Source organism: Buteo buteo, chromosome 8 (genome assembly GCF_964188355.1).
Source record: "Buteo buteo chromosome 8, bButBut1.hap1.1, whole genome shotgun sequence".
NCBI lineage: Eukaryota > Metazoa > Chordata > Aves > Accipitriformes > Accipitridae > Buteo > Buteo buteo.
Window position 1 is genome coordinate 36,011,374 of NC_134178.1, and position 15,058 is coordinate 36,026,431.

Consider the following 15,058-nt stretch of genomic DNA (forward strand, 5'->3'; position numbering starts at 1 on the left):
TGGTTCTCTGACAAAGCCAGGCTCCTACAGTTGTGGTATTTGGGTAGGCACATGTTTATCCCCTATGTCTAGCTGCAGTAAGTTTTTAACCTGTGGGCTGTTTTCAATTCAACTTGACAGAGCAGTAGAGATCGCAAAGGTAATTTGGTGGTTCTAAGCTTTGCAAAATTAGGGATCCAAGAAGCTGAGGGAATAGGCAAGTGCTCTGACTGAGGAAGGGGCTCCAGCATGATTCAGATCTGACTAGGCACTGGGGAAGCCACATGGGAGGGAGACCCTGTAAGTGCCTTACCTGGGGAAGAGCTTCTGCTGGAGCTAGTAATCACCCGTGAGATACCTGGGTATACTGATTTCCGTCATTCTGCTGATCTTAGATAGTCATCTTGCTCACATCACTCAGAAAAGAGTTGGAAACTTGGGACTGTCTAGTGGATGTTCTCCTGCATCCGTCCAGTTAACGTTTATATGGAGACAAACCTGACTTCAGCTTTCTGTGACTCCTCTTCCTCTCTGCCTATTCCTCCTCTCCCCCAGGACCTCTGCTGTCTCTGGCCTAAGGGAGCTTTGGTGTTTGTGTGGGTTTTTTTCCTCAACAAAGTTGCAATATTCAGAAACTAGTTAGAGGAACTGCTCTCCATTGCACTGGAAGCAAAGGTCCTGTGTCCTGAGGCCTCTGTTTCCACTCTCATGACCAGCACAGCTGTACTTGAATTCTTTTTAGTTTAGCCCTGTTCTTTGGATTTGTCATCTATAAGGTACTGCCTGTCTATCTGTGCTCTGTAGAAAATGCAAGGAGATAAAACCTGTAGGTGGCAACATGAAGATATGTAGGAAAAGGCAGTAAAGAAGGGTACAAAGTTACTTGCGTTTAAGTGCTGAAGAAGTATGTAAAGCTAAATAAGGGGAGCAAATTCACAGGGTAAATATTTCTCCTGGTTATTAATAAATGCAGAGGAAGGAGTTTAACATTCAAATGCCTGTGAAAGCCATTTGCTCATTGTCATGAGTGGCATGTATTTTGATAACACGAAATAAGCACCTCATCTTCCACCGCTACTCATGCGTGCACAATTCTTCCCATTTAATTCAGCAAGACTAATTATCTGAATTAGTGACATTAGCTTGAAGCTACAGCTTCGCAGATTGAGGCTCTGGCTTTCAGAACAACTTCTTTAAAGGAATTAGTCATGTCTAAGTACAACAGAACTGTCAAATTGCATCCCCTGGCTTTGTCTGATGTTTTGGTCACAAAGCCAGACTTATGCAAGACTGTCGTTGTGGCAATAGATTTAAGGCAGTGGTTATTCTAATCTTATGGCTCTGACAACCATAAAAATGGCTCATAAAGGTTGGGCAGTTACCTCCACCAGCTGATAGTAGAGGAGGTAGGATGTACTTCGTTTTACCTTCCACCTCATTGGTGGACTTTGTCGTCTACACTCCAGGGATGCCTGTTGTCTGTTTGCAAATCGCCTCCTGAACTAACTCCCGTTTTGGTTTAACTTACCACACAGGCATGAAAACTGCAGCCAATTCTCAAGCAGATCCCAAATCCCTGCCTTGGCAGCGACAACGTCAATTAGAGAAGCAGGGCCAAAACCAGCAGCATTTCTGGAACTGATGCGCAAGTAGCTTGGGCATTGCTGCCTGCACAGCAGCAATATCTCTGGGGCAGCAAGGTGCTCAGAGGGAGGAGGCAGATCCTTTGATTTTTCCTTTATATCCACTTAAAATAAAAAGCAATGCTTATCCTTATAGTCTTGCTTTTTGCTATAAATTGAAGAGTTTCAGTAACTCTGTCCTGCCTGCACTGTTACTGAGGAAAACAGTGGAAGGTTTAGGGTCTGGAGCACTCGCTTATCCAAGGTTGAGCAGCGCAGGGAAGAAGGACAGAAGGGACAGGTCATGTGTTTAACTAGTGAGGTCTTTTAGTCTATACATCACTTGTCACCCCTTATCTTGGAATGAACTGTTCATAATTAAGTAGTGTGACTGAAGATGTGAAATTCTACATGGCAAATACTGAACTTGCACCTCATTTATCTCTTTCAAGTGTTTAATGAATTTTCAGCTCCAGCTAATGAATAATGGCAATTTCAGGCCCATTGTCCTATGCAGGAAAAATAATAATGTCCTAAGGATAGTTTCATACCTAGGAGCATGGTAGAGATTGCTGAAATGCCAGAATATACTTTTTTTTTTTTTTTTTTTTTTGCAGATCCAATGTTACCTTTGAATTCATTCCAGTCAGTATACAGTCCACATTCACAAAGAACCCTGAACACACAGCACACAGAACCTGCTCTTTGGGGATAAAAAGTGAGCAAAAATTGCCTGCCTTTACCTACCCTGCCCTTAAGGTTACTATACATTAAAGTTTCTCCAACAGGTCCTCTTTGTCCGTACAGAAATTTTGACCAGGGTTGAAAGTTTTTAATTGCTAGCAGTATATTAATAACACATAGAAGAACTGTGGGAGCTTCAAAGATGTCCTGAAATAAAGTAGATTAATGGATAGGAATGGGGAAACATCCAGACTCAAGAACTTGGCATAAAGAATATTTTGTCATCACCGCTTTTATTAGGAAAAGGAGCCATGAATAAGTGTTTCCACCAGCTCTAACTTCCATGGAGCAAGAAAAAGGAGTTCATAGTGGTAGCTGTAGCTTCGGTTGGTTTTGGCATTCAAGACCAAGTACAGAAGTTTAAATGTGGAAAGCAAAGCATGCACATGATATGGATGTATACTCTGATACAAACTAATTTGACCCCAGTACTTGAAAAAATGGAAATGCACTTGAAGTACAGAAGTACACTCTTCATACTATCCAAACCTGGAGCAAACTTCTCTTACCCACCCAAAGTGACTGATTTCCATTTCTTAATTGCCTCTCAAAAATGTAGCTAAAGTAAGACACTGAGAAATAAAAATGTTGTTTTCAGTCATAGAAGCAGGAATGCACATTTAAAAACAATTGTTTAGTCAAAAAGAGTTTTACCTGAGAACACGGGGGGGGGGGGGTAACTAATCTGCTAAAAGTTAATGGTTGCCTTGTCTTCAACTTCTTATTCTATTTACCATGATTTACTTACATCTCACTTCTACTTATGAATATACAATATGTGGTATTGAGAGAATTAGTGTTTTAATTTTTAGACAGTGGGATGAGATAAAGTGGTCTTATCAAATACATAATGGCAAATACATAACATGCCATATCCTAATATGGCCAGATATGAGATGTGTAGGATTTAATAGCTTATCCTTGTCTGTTGCTGGAGGTGAATCCCAGACTGCTGTAGCATATCCATGTAAGATCTGATGTTGTTGCTAGAAAAGATGGAATAAATTGCTTTTAGAAAAATTTTGCAAAATTAATTTAAAGATCCTGTCAGCAGCTTCAGTCTTCAGAACTGCAAGCTTTTGCAAATGTTTTCTTCTGGAAGTACAGCTCCCGAACCAGATTCCTGTATATGCTGTATAGGCTTGCTTTTCTTGGCCATCTTGGAAATATCACTAATCATGAATAAGGTTGAAAATCATTGTTTTACTTGATCCATAATGTTTTTTGTAACTTCCAGCTTGAAGTATTTCCTATTATATGCCTTCATAAAAGCTCTGGATGTTAATTTCTGTCATATTAGCATTGGGAAGTTTATTTCAGTCTGGGAGTTAACCAGCCTCCCTCTGAAATCATAAACATGCTTCACTGGGAGTGCCTATAAATGTGTTTCTGTAAACTGGCTTTAATCCTGTCATATGACAATCATAAGGATTATCATTCTGGAGGCATAACTCATCTCGCAGTATGCCTGGCAGCTGTCAGGATCACAGCCTTCAGACACATGTATTGGACAACTAATAATTAGACATAGTTAGGCATTTTCTATCTGAATAATTTTTCTGATGGAAAACACAGGGTGGTTTCTTTTTCCAGAAAACTGAGTAAAGTGTCTTCAGGTAACTTCAGATTTGTCATAAGGTAGAAGTGACTGCTGCTAGCCAAGAAAGCTGCTGCCCATATCAGTATCAGAAATTGCGAGAGAATATCCTGGTGCTTCCTTCCAGTAGCCCAAGGGCACCAGCTGAAGGCTTGGCAGGAGGGCAGGGAAATTGTGACTTTTAACTATTCTCTTCTATTTTGCTTCTGCTCAGAGTGAGTGAAACTGGTATCACCTTTCAGGTGGAACAGTCCTAGAAAGCTCAGTCTGAGACTCTCCAAATCAAATTCTTATCTTATTAAAAAAAAAAAAAAGGTGTTTTTTAAAAGCCACATTTCAAAATGAAACTTTGTGATCACTTTCAAAAAGAAAGCTACTTTCAAGTCAATAAAATTCAAAGCATGTTCAATTCAAAGTATATTATGAGGAGGAGTCTACCCATTTTCCTATTGGTGGTTACAGCCAGACTGATCAGATTGCTATGTCTTAGTAACTATTTTAAGCGCTGAAACTTGAAGTTGTATGAGTTGAGTTCTACCCACTCCTGTCCATTTCAAAGGACTGCAGTATCTTTGTATGAAAAGTGTTTTGCAGGAATAATGTGTGTATTCTACATTGTGCTTGTCAAACTGAATCATTTAGGAATTGTCCCCTAAATTTGACAAAATTATGTCCCAAAAAGGTGTACGTTTTAGCACAGTCCTAAACAATTTCTCTATGACCGTTTGAGGCACTTCATTTCATGTACTTGTGTGCTGATTTATAAACACTGGTTCTACCAACTGCTATGTCGTATTTTCTGTTTTGTTCTACTGAAATTTTATTCTACACTGACTACAGTTTTGTTAATGAAATAGATGGGGTTTTTTATCTTTTATTTTTCTCCTTGGGAATTGCTTTGTCTGCTTTTTAAATCAACTCTGTAGGATATATTGCTGCAGTTTAGCTTCTGTGAACTTTTAAAAAGATATATATTCTTTAAGCTTTTAATGAATTCTTCCAAAGCATACTTAAAAAAGAACTTGCCACAATAAAATGACCACATTTAAATAACTATAAAACTTGGACAGTAAAAACAAATCTTCTTTAATTATTCAAGACATCTCTTATAATCAGGTTTGTTAATGTGTCAAGTTATGCCACTAGGACCTACTGCCAGCAGTCTTATATTGGTCAATTTTACTTACTTAGGCACACATGTGTGTTTTGAGTCTATGAAATGCTCTGTTGAGAAACCCCATCGTGCCACGCAATCGAAGGATCAAAGGCAAAAGAACCCAAGTCCATGTAGTATTGTGCTGTGTCTCTCAAAGCTGTCCATGACTCACTAACCTGAAGTAGATCAAAACAGAAAAGAATATTCTGAGCTTTGATACTGAATAAATGCAGTGTGTGACAACTGAGTGACCTTGCCTCTGCTGATAAATTGGAAAGATTTCTTCCCTTGCCCCAAAGGGTTGCTATTACGTGTTAATCCCAGACCTGTGCTTTCTTTTTTTCAATAGAAGCTGCAAGATGCTGGAAGAAAATACCTGTTCTGCCCCAAAGTATCCCCATGCATACTGGCTGCTGCTTGTGTCCCAGTAGTTCTGAGAATATGGTATCTGTCGTTTAAGTCGTATAAATTGATTTGCTGATTCTTCTGTCAGAAAAGGTGCTCCAAGGACACCTGAAATGGAAGCTGAGAAATATTTGTAATATCAGAAAAATATTTTAGAATGTGCACTTCAAAGAACATATTTATACCCAACGACCGTGTCTTTGGACATGTAGTTTATTTAACAGAAATCAAAGACGGTCATACCTTATATCTTCAGAAAGACTTTTTTTTTTTTTTTTTAAGCCTGAAGTTAATAAAACAGCTGCTATAAATCATTATTTTGCTGTTGAATCCAAAGTAAATAAAGTTACAATCAAATTAAGGCACTAATTTATTTTCAATACAAGATTTTGTGATGGAAAAAAACTTAGACTGGAATTGCACTAGTCTCAGGTGTGCTGAGAAGCCTAAAGTTTTTTTTAAAAAAAACTAAATGTACCTATGAATTTAACTATGCTTTCTAAAACTCCTGGTTTAGATGTAGTATTTATTCTCATTAGTAGTGGCATGGAAATTGCATGCATGGAAATTACTCTATGAGCAAAAGATACTGCACTTCTATTCTTGTTATTGCATTGGTTTAGACAGCTTTTGAGGTCACCCCAGTTGCAGAAGTACTTCTTGCAGATCTTCTTGAAATAACCATTCTGTCCAAGAAAAAGGGCTGAATTCCTCACTAACTTCATATGAAAGGTCCTGGTACAGGAAAAAAGTCTTGCCTATTTAGTCTCCCATGTTTGAGACATAAATTCATTTGAGGCTAAACTGGTCTGAAATAGCATGTCGGTCCAAATAGTACAATTTTAAATGAACTGCTGATTAAGTTGAAACTCAGATACGTCAGCCAAGCCGAGGTCAGTGTCTGTAAACACCTGTGCTCCAATTTAGTGGAGTGGGTTTAAATGGACACCTGAGAGTGACCTGCACATACTTGGTACAGATGGGCCAAGAACCTGAACCCTCATTTGTTGTGTCTTACAATGGGAGCTCAGGAGGGCAAGCTCTTGCCTCGCTGACAGCTCTCTAATGCCCTTATTCCTGAATTTCTAGGGGGAAAAGCTAACCGAGAATGTCAAATGTTTGCTTTCATGCGCAATGCTCAGCTGAATCCAGTTCACTTGCTATTATTACTAACTTTGCTGATCAGCTGCAATACAGTCACTCTTTAGTTTTTTAAATAGAAGAACGCGTATGCTGAATGCATATAGGTAGCAGATATGTGAGCTAGAGTATTCACTGCTCCTTTTTACTTTGGTTTTTTTTCAAAGCCAAAAAATGCTTGAAAAGAAGGTGAGAAAATGCTTGATTATACAGTAAGAAACAAAAAAAAATGTGAAGGTTGTTGTCATCTTCACTCTTAACAAAGACACAAAATAGTACTTTAGAAAATTTACTTAGCAACTAATGACAGTCCCAGTAGTTCCTTCCTACTTCAGTTTCTTCAGATTCCAAGTTACTATAATCAGAAACTGGAGGCAGAAATTTTGGGGTAGGGAGTTTTCAAGGAATACCATCTTTAAAATGTTAACTCCTCCATGGAAAAACTAAGTTCAGCCATTTGGTGTGAAGACTCTTGTTGTGTGAACTGCTTTTTTCCTTAAGGAACTGAAGAATAGCTATTTCTGTACTTCAGAAAACAAGTAAGATTTTGGTTTGGGGAAGAAAAAAATATATTTTTTGCATTTGTCTATTAAGCTGCTACACTTCTGTTCCAGAGCTGCACAGGATAAAACTAAGCTCATGCCAAATTTCATTATTTCTCTGGCAATTTACTATTATACAGTAGAAAATCTATGAGCTGTTAACTTCCTTTAGTGAATCGAGGGGTGGGGGTGTATTAAATATTTTTTCAAGCTCATGATTATATTTCTGGACTGAGATAACTGAACTGGGATCAGAAATCAGCTCAGTAACAGGCTTCACTTTTGTTTAAATGTATATATTATTAGTAAGGGCCATTAAACATTAAATTTTATCACCAATATGTGCTCTGGCCTTCCAGCTTCACAGTGAGCTAGAAAAAAAAGATCATTGAGCAGCTCTTCTTTTTGTGTTTCTTTTCCTCACAGCCAGCATCTTCAGAAAATGAGCTTGTCGTTCCGCTGGTGGGATGGTGAGGTGTTGTCTTGGCTACTGTGGCGCAGAGTGCTGCAATTTAAGGGTATGAACTTTAAATTTTTAATATACAGTTTGCTCTGGCTGCACCTGTATCCAATGACAAATGCCACCCCTAACCAGGTGTTACTCACTTTAATCAAAGTGCACTTGCCTGCTCCAAGGGGTGGCAGCTCTGCTCTTGGCTTCTTTTGTCACTGGTGACACCCAGTTCTTGTTCTTTTCTAGCTTCTCTCTCAAATCCTTCCACGTCTCACCTTTAGCACCTGGGAGCCATCTCTGCAGGGCTTGTCCCTAGCTGCTGGGCACTCCAAAGATGCATAAGTACCAGAAATAAATCAGGTAAGTGCCTTTATATTCAAGCTAATCCTTCAGGGTTAGTTCATTCTCTCTTCATCTTACTGTAAGGATCGTTATACATCTCTGAACGGGGCAAACTTCATCCACCTCCAGAAGAACTCTAGTGAGACCATTTCTAAGTGAAACCAGAAAGTTGCATGTTTGCTTGTGCTCTGGCAGAGCTCAGAGAAAGTAAGGTCTTAAAGTTCTAACGTAGACCTGGGGGTATCAAAGCAGATGTCTCCCCCTGAGTAGCCCCTCTGAGTAGAGTGTATAGTCTTCAGCAAGTAACCTACATCTTGCCTCAACTTAAGTTTCTCAGACTGGGTGTAATTTTCCCCAACTTTTTAAATGGCATAGTAAAAGACTGTGGAAGAGTTTGTTGCTTGGGTAGGTGATTTATAAACACAAGCTATTGCTGAAGTACTGCAGCTCTCCATCTTGCAGAAGACTAGCACAGAAAACAGGAAAGTGGAGTTTCGGAACACCTGGGTGTGAGACTAGAGAGAGCTAGGAACAGGTGGGTAATGTTAATGAAATGGCTTACAGCGCATAAAGTTGAGCTGAAAAAAAGATGAAGAGTTTCAAATTCTAGTTAGTGAAACAAAGTTAAACTCACTGTGAAGAGCAGTCAGATATATTGTATGTTAATATTTTTCTTCACTACCGTTTTCCCTCTTTTTTCTTAGATAAATATGTTACCTGAAAAGCACATTTAGGGATTAATGGCCCAAAGGGGAAATAGGAGGAATGTGTTTGGGGATTGAACTATTGCAGGGGCTGTATCAGCTCTTACCAGTTAGAGTGTTTCCTTTCATCATCTCTTGAAGATTCACTCAGTGTTCTCATATGAAGAGCAAATTATAGAAAAAATTGGCTGGTTTTAGCAAGCAGATGCTTAGCTCACGTAATTATTGCCTTCAGCAGGTAGTTTTGTCTATCCTGCACACCTAAACAGACTGTCCAGAGGGAAAACTATTAGTAATCATTACTGTTATGGTGCCTTCTGAGCATCTCATTTTGGATTAGTGTAAACTGGTATAAGACTAAACTTGAGAGAGGGAAGATGATGGTAGAACCTTGTCATCTTTGCCAAGATAGCAAATGTGTACTTAATCTAGCATTGACTATTAAAAAAAAAAATATGAAAAAAGCATATCAAATAGCTTGGAATGTCAAGGTGATAATAAAAAAGTATTACAGTATCGCAAGCAAACTGCACTTAAAATATAAAATCAACCTGCATAGATCTTAAATTATTGTGCATTAAAATCTCTTCGTACTAGACTCAGATGGAAGCTTAACTCTATTGTTTGAGGACAGATTTCTAGAAAGCAAGGTATTTAGCTGGGTGCAACTGCAAAATCTTCCCAGGAAGACATCTTTTTCTATTGGCTGAATGTGCAATGATCCGCTTCATTACACGGTCGAAAAGATGACTATGGGATTAAATTTGACACCTTTGCCTACTTAGGCACCCATTGAATTGATATGCTTTTTATTTTTTAAAAGCTAAGCAGTACGAGCCATTGTGTGCTTAGCAGTCTTTGGGGAGAGCAGGCAAGCCACCATTTGCATATCTAATGGCAGAGTTAAACGATAAGAAGACAAACCTTTAAAGTTGCTTTAGTATAGTATATGCTTTCCCCCTGCACCACAGGGAGCTTTTTTTATCTAGATCCAGCAGGATAAGTGGTGAGGAGCAATCTCAAGGCTTAGGACCAAAATTTATCCCTGGTGTGCATCTACCACAGGGAGAAGTGGTTTATGTCTGACTTGCTGTGATATTTACAAAAAAATTGACAATTACTTAGCAATACTTCAGTCGCTCTCTGTGCACATTTTCATATAAACTGGAGCTATTTGTTTCTCTTCCTAGTTTCTGAAGACTATTGCAAATTTCTGACAACCTGAAAAAACCATTGCTGAAGTTATTTATATCAATGGAATTTAAATGTCGAAAGTTGACAATTGCTCTGGCTCCTTTCCTTTTAGTCTAATAACTCTTCTTGTTATCGGTTTTGGTGATTGTCTGGTCAAAATGTCAGCTCGCAGGGGTAAGGCTGCTGGTCTTATCAGCACTTTAGGACAGAGCTTGGACAGAGGCTAGACTTGGACAGAGCTAAACTTCAACCTTGGACACTTTAACCTTGCTGAGGTGGCTGGTGCTGACGTGTTGGGAACTTTGAAAAAGTAAATCAAATGCTGCAGCTCAGGCTTGTTTCTTAAAGTTAGAAATGAACCAGAATGCCCCACCCCACCCTCGCCCCCCCCATGCTTCAGCTATCTAACTTTCTAAATCCAGAAAAGATTCACAAAGCCAGGCCCCAGGACTTGGTCCGAGGATTCAAATACCTCAGTGCAACAGTGCAAGCACTGAAAGAAAAGTGTGGAAGCAGCTGGTTTTCTCTTCACTAAAGTATTTCTCTAGGTTATATGGCACTCCATGGATATCAAGATGTGGTTATCTGTCAGTACTTTGTGTACGTTAGTGGATTGCGGCAGGGATAGGCTTTTGGATTCTGCAGGCCATCTCTGGGCCACATGTCAACTTTTCTCAGTTGAAAAGTACAATTACATTAAAGTCAAACACCTGCATATTGCTTTTTCAAATGGTGAAAAAGAAATGTGTGTATGGACATTGGCTATGTATCCCAAAGTGTTTGGATGATAACAGGCCTTAAAATTAAATTGGTTAGATTTGCTAATACCTGTCCACAGCAAAATCTAAAGTCATTGATTGTTAAGTGCTTCAACACTGTTCATATCACCCAGTCTTTGAAATTTTGGTCTCATCTGTTTATTTTCAAAGCTTGAAGTACAGTAGTCTCTATTATTTGACAATTCTTAATTTTACAGCACAGGACACAAGAGCTCTCTGGCTCAAGAGATGAAAGCCCAGTCATTAGCAATCGTTAGAACTACAGCATCAGCCTCTTTCCCTCATCAGCAAAGGCAGACAAGTTACAGACACTTAGTGCAGAATTAGGTACTGAACATATTGCTGGTGTGATGCCAGGGGTCAGGAAAGTTGTCAGGTATGGGTAAATAGCAAGGCAATTTGGCAAAAATCCTAGATAATCCTAGGAAAGGAACTTCTTGCCCTGCAGCAAAGTGTTAAAAAATCCATTGGTCCATTGGTCCTCCTTAGTGGGTCCTGGTGAAATTTCCTTCATAAATCCATATGTGGCCATCAGTTTAACCTTGAGCGAATGGGCAAGACACCCTCATCAGAGATCTAAGAGACTTCAGTAATGATCCCAGTGCCAGGACCCCACACTTTTGTACCCCATCCCTTGCTGCTGCACTCTGCAGAGGCTAACGAAAAGGGCCAGTGAACAGCCCAGAAAGCCTATTCCCAGAGGTGTGAAGATGGTTTATTATGGGGAGTGATTTATAGCAGCTGAGCCGAGGGTGTGATGAAGAGTCCAGTTCTCATTAGTGAGTCTTTCAGCCTCTGTTTTAATTCACCACCACCTTGACCAGTGTTGAAAGCATTCACAATTAATGAAAAACTGAACTGTATGTGATCAATGAAACTTTTAAGAGCTCATTAAAAATCAGTAATGGATAGTTCTTCCTGCCTTTTGAAGAAAGAAACCTGGGAAAGGGGGTAAATAAGGGTGTTAGGAAAGACTCACATAAGGGAGATGAAAGAAAAGGTAAGTCTTCCAAAAGGAGGGGCAGCAGGCTGCTGTGCTCCCAGCTTGGCTTCAGGTGACGCTGCTTGTGTCAGGATGGCCTTCAATGGAAAGGAGGTGACGTTCAGGAAGACAGACAAGTACCCAGGAATAGTCCAAGCTCGGGTGCACAGCAGATCAGGAAGTACAAATAAGGGGAAAGGAATTTTTCTAGATGAGCTTTAACTTGCAGAAGAAAGGCCCTTTCCATCTCCTTCCCTCCCTGCAGAGCCTCGCTGCAGCCAAAAATTAGGGTCATAGTACAAGGAAGAGAATTTGGTGCATAAGAGAGACTATACCTGACTGTGGTCCCAATTCACAAAACACCTTTTTATTAATCCATGATAAAGCATTGGCAAATTCTGTCTACCTCATTTTGCCTTAGCTCTTCACATCATGTATTTACTGTACGTGTGCTGGAGCACTCAGATCTAAGAAATGCTTTTAATGCGCACGTGGATGGAGCATCTTTCCATGATGCAGGCAATCACCTGAGAAGTCAACAGTCACTTACTGCCTGCCTGGTTTGTTCTAATTTAATGAGGATTAAATTATTCTCACAGCACGTGCATCACTGCTCATTGACCATACCAGCCTGTGCTGCTTTGGGAAGAGCATTCTTTCAGCCTTGCTGGTGCTGCAGCCCTGCCCTATCCATTTTCACTCTGGTTCAAGTTTTACAGGGCGAGTCTTGATTTTAGGTGCTCTGGTTGCCGGGTGCTGTGAAGGTTCGATAATCAGACAGCCTGAGGCCTTTAAAAAAATCAGTCTTCTTAAGCAATTCAAATCAGACATCCCAGAAACCACTTGTGAAATAGATCATTTGGGGTCCTTATAAATGCATGTGAAATTGTTTCTTACAAACAATAGATGTTGAGATCAGAATAATGTTTAGGGAAGATTCCAGAAAAAGAGCATTAAGTCTTTCTACAATTTTAACAGTTCAGGAAATCATCCTGTAATAATTCCTTTTGCTCAGGAATGCATCCTCGTTCCTCATACCTGAGGGGCTGAGCAGTAAGAGATTCAAAAGTAGTCATGAGAAACAGAATCAAGACTGTATTTCACAGAATTTGCTATGCAGTCTTGTGCTCACCCACTCTCCCATATGTCCCTGCTGAAGTGATTTCCAGTTAATTCTATTCTATCAGAGTTGTTCCGGTGGCAAGATGGCGTTTTTTGCCAGCTGACTATTTAATAAGCCAGAAGGGAATGACATGAGACAGGGTGCCAGGCACTTACCTGTAAACAGCAGAGCAGACACCAAAATTTGAAACATTTTCAGAGACGTGGCAAATTATCCAGAAAGTGTTGCCTTTGTAAAGCAGAGGCAGTCATACAGTTTTATACTTTGCTTTCTTTAGGTTTATAAATCATTTACCAGATACCTGTAAATCGTTGGTGCAGGCAGAGGGCAGGGTACAGTGCTTGCTTAGTTCAGATTTGTCCTATATGCCCCTGTTTGTACACTTTGGACTTTGCAAGCTGAGCCTCTAATGAGCCATAATGGCTCATTACTATGTGAAAGCATTAACTTGTCCATAAGCTTTATAACGCGAAATAGCACATTGGGCTTGTTCTGTGCTGCTGAACAGGCAAGTGTCTGTGAGTCAGTCTTCTGCATGATTGTTTTCTTCTTATTGTGGTAATGGGCATGGGTTTATAGTCTGATGTGAATATGAATGGCGGGAAATGGTGTTTGAATCTACCTGCTCTGAGTAGTGTCTGAGTAGGCGGTATATTTTAGCTGTGTAATGCTTGGGCTGAGGAAAATAAACCTATGATAAAACTGACCAAGAAAGTACTAGGGCAGGGAAGGAGAGAGGGAGTTGCGTTCCTGCCCTGAACCAGGCAGAGGTCGCTGGGTCTCTCGTTGCCTTCTGCCGGTGTCAAGACTCTGTAGAGTGGGACACTACGAGTTCATGCTGTCCTACCTTTCCCACCTCTCCGGTTAGGTGTTGCGTTTCTATGTGCAACTCACTGCCAGTAACAGCTGTCTTGCTGCAGACCATTTTATCTTCATAAGCTCCCCTACACTGATGACAACGGACCACAGAAAAGCTGAGCTTTGTCACACGTTGAGGTGTGTGTACTCAAAGGTCTTTACGTCAGGGAATTAAACCTTGCTGATGTTACAGGTCAGGGACCAGACTCCATGCTGATGGGCAGTAGTACTTCAATCTTACACTCACAGTGAGAACCATTCAGTCTAGACAGTGGATGGAGGACAGGTTTGTTGGGAAGTAAAAGAGTATTTAGTTATTTAATTACAGTGCCTTATAGTTTTTGTCATTACACATTGGTGGGCAGGAGGGGAGACTATTGAACAGCAGGTCTAGCAGTGGAATCCTTAACTTTGCAGTAGGTCGCTTTACAACTTTAGTATTATTTTAGCATTGTTCTTAAAAAAATAATCAGTCAAAACCACCTAGCAAATTATGCATGGAGGCAGGTGCTCTGTACTCTGGTGCCATGTTAACAACAAATATTAGTTATCTAAACTTACAATCAGCTTTCTCCATCTCTGAGCTCCTAAATTAAATGTTAGATGTCAGCATTTTTGTGCACCTGCATAAAAGGTGTAAGGACTGGGACATTTGCCAATGGGTGACAGAGATGGCTGTGACAGACAAGCTCTCAAGAACTGTAGATCCCCTAGAAATAAGTTCCAGGAAAGCATACAAGTTATCCTTTTATCTCACAAACTTTTCTGGGCCATCTTTTCCAGCCTCTTCCATATTTCTCTCTTACATGGACCTGCCTTTTTATTGCAGTTCCTCTCCCATGGGTTTTTCCTCCCAGTTCATAGTATAACATATGGAAGAACACGTTGGCATGTCACTTTATATTTATTGCAGTTATCTCTTCTTTACTGTGCAGTCTGCTCTTAGAGAAAAGTGCTAGTGATATGGCCCAGGCCAAAAGAGACAACAGCAGCCAGTAAGACTTCACTGCTACCTGGGAGCAGATCACAGGGAGTCATGCTGGACTGGCAACACAGACCCAAGACATCTACTCCTCCTATCTCATCTTAGGAAGCAAGGGAATGAGATGAGAAAGTTTTTTCTTAGGAACAGGAGTTGAAAAAAAGATAAAACGATTAGACAGATGCCACAGATCCCAACTGACCCTGAGAATCCTAAGTCCAGGCTCCCAGAACCTAAAAACTCATCCTTCTTCTTGCAGTTTCCAAATAAAAGCTGTCATGTGCTGAAGAATATGACTTGTCTATATCCTTTACTGATGAAGCCTCAACTCTGTTATAGGGAAAGACCTCACTGAGAGGCACAGAAGGTCTTCTGGTAGGGCCATGAAACATAGTGGAGATGTTGCAATGCCTAGACCTAGGCTCTGAGTTCAGAAGAACCCAAGGCTTACTCTG

General features: G+C 40.2%; 1 protein-coding gene across 1 annotated transcript; it reads right to left on the bottom strand.

Annotated features, from left to right (window-relative positions):
- Window positions 1-3,011: 3,011 nt before the first annotated feature.
- On the bottom strand, window positions 3,012-13,688 carry C8H3orf85 (chromosome 8 C3orf85 homolog). Its single transcript, XM_075034806.1, has 5 exons — window positions 13,611-13,688; window positions 12,919-12,973; window positions 5,475-5,623; window positions 5,189-5,274; window positions 3,012-3,331 (listed from the first exon to the last, which is right to left on the bottom strand). The coding sequence occupies exons 1-5, from the start codon at window positions 13,686-13,688 to the stop codon at window positions 3,253-3,255; spliced, it is 447 nt and encodes a 148-aa protein (XP_074890907.1). The 3' UTR covers window positions 3,012-3,252.
- Between the last annotated feature and the right edge of the window lie 1,370 nt (window positions 13,689-15,058).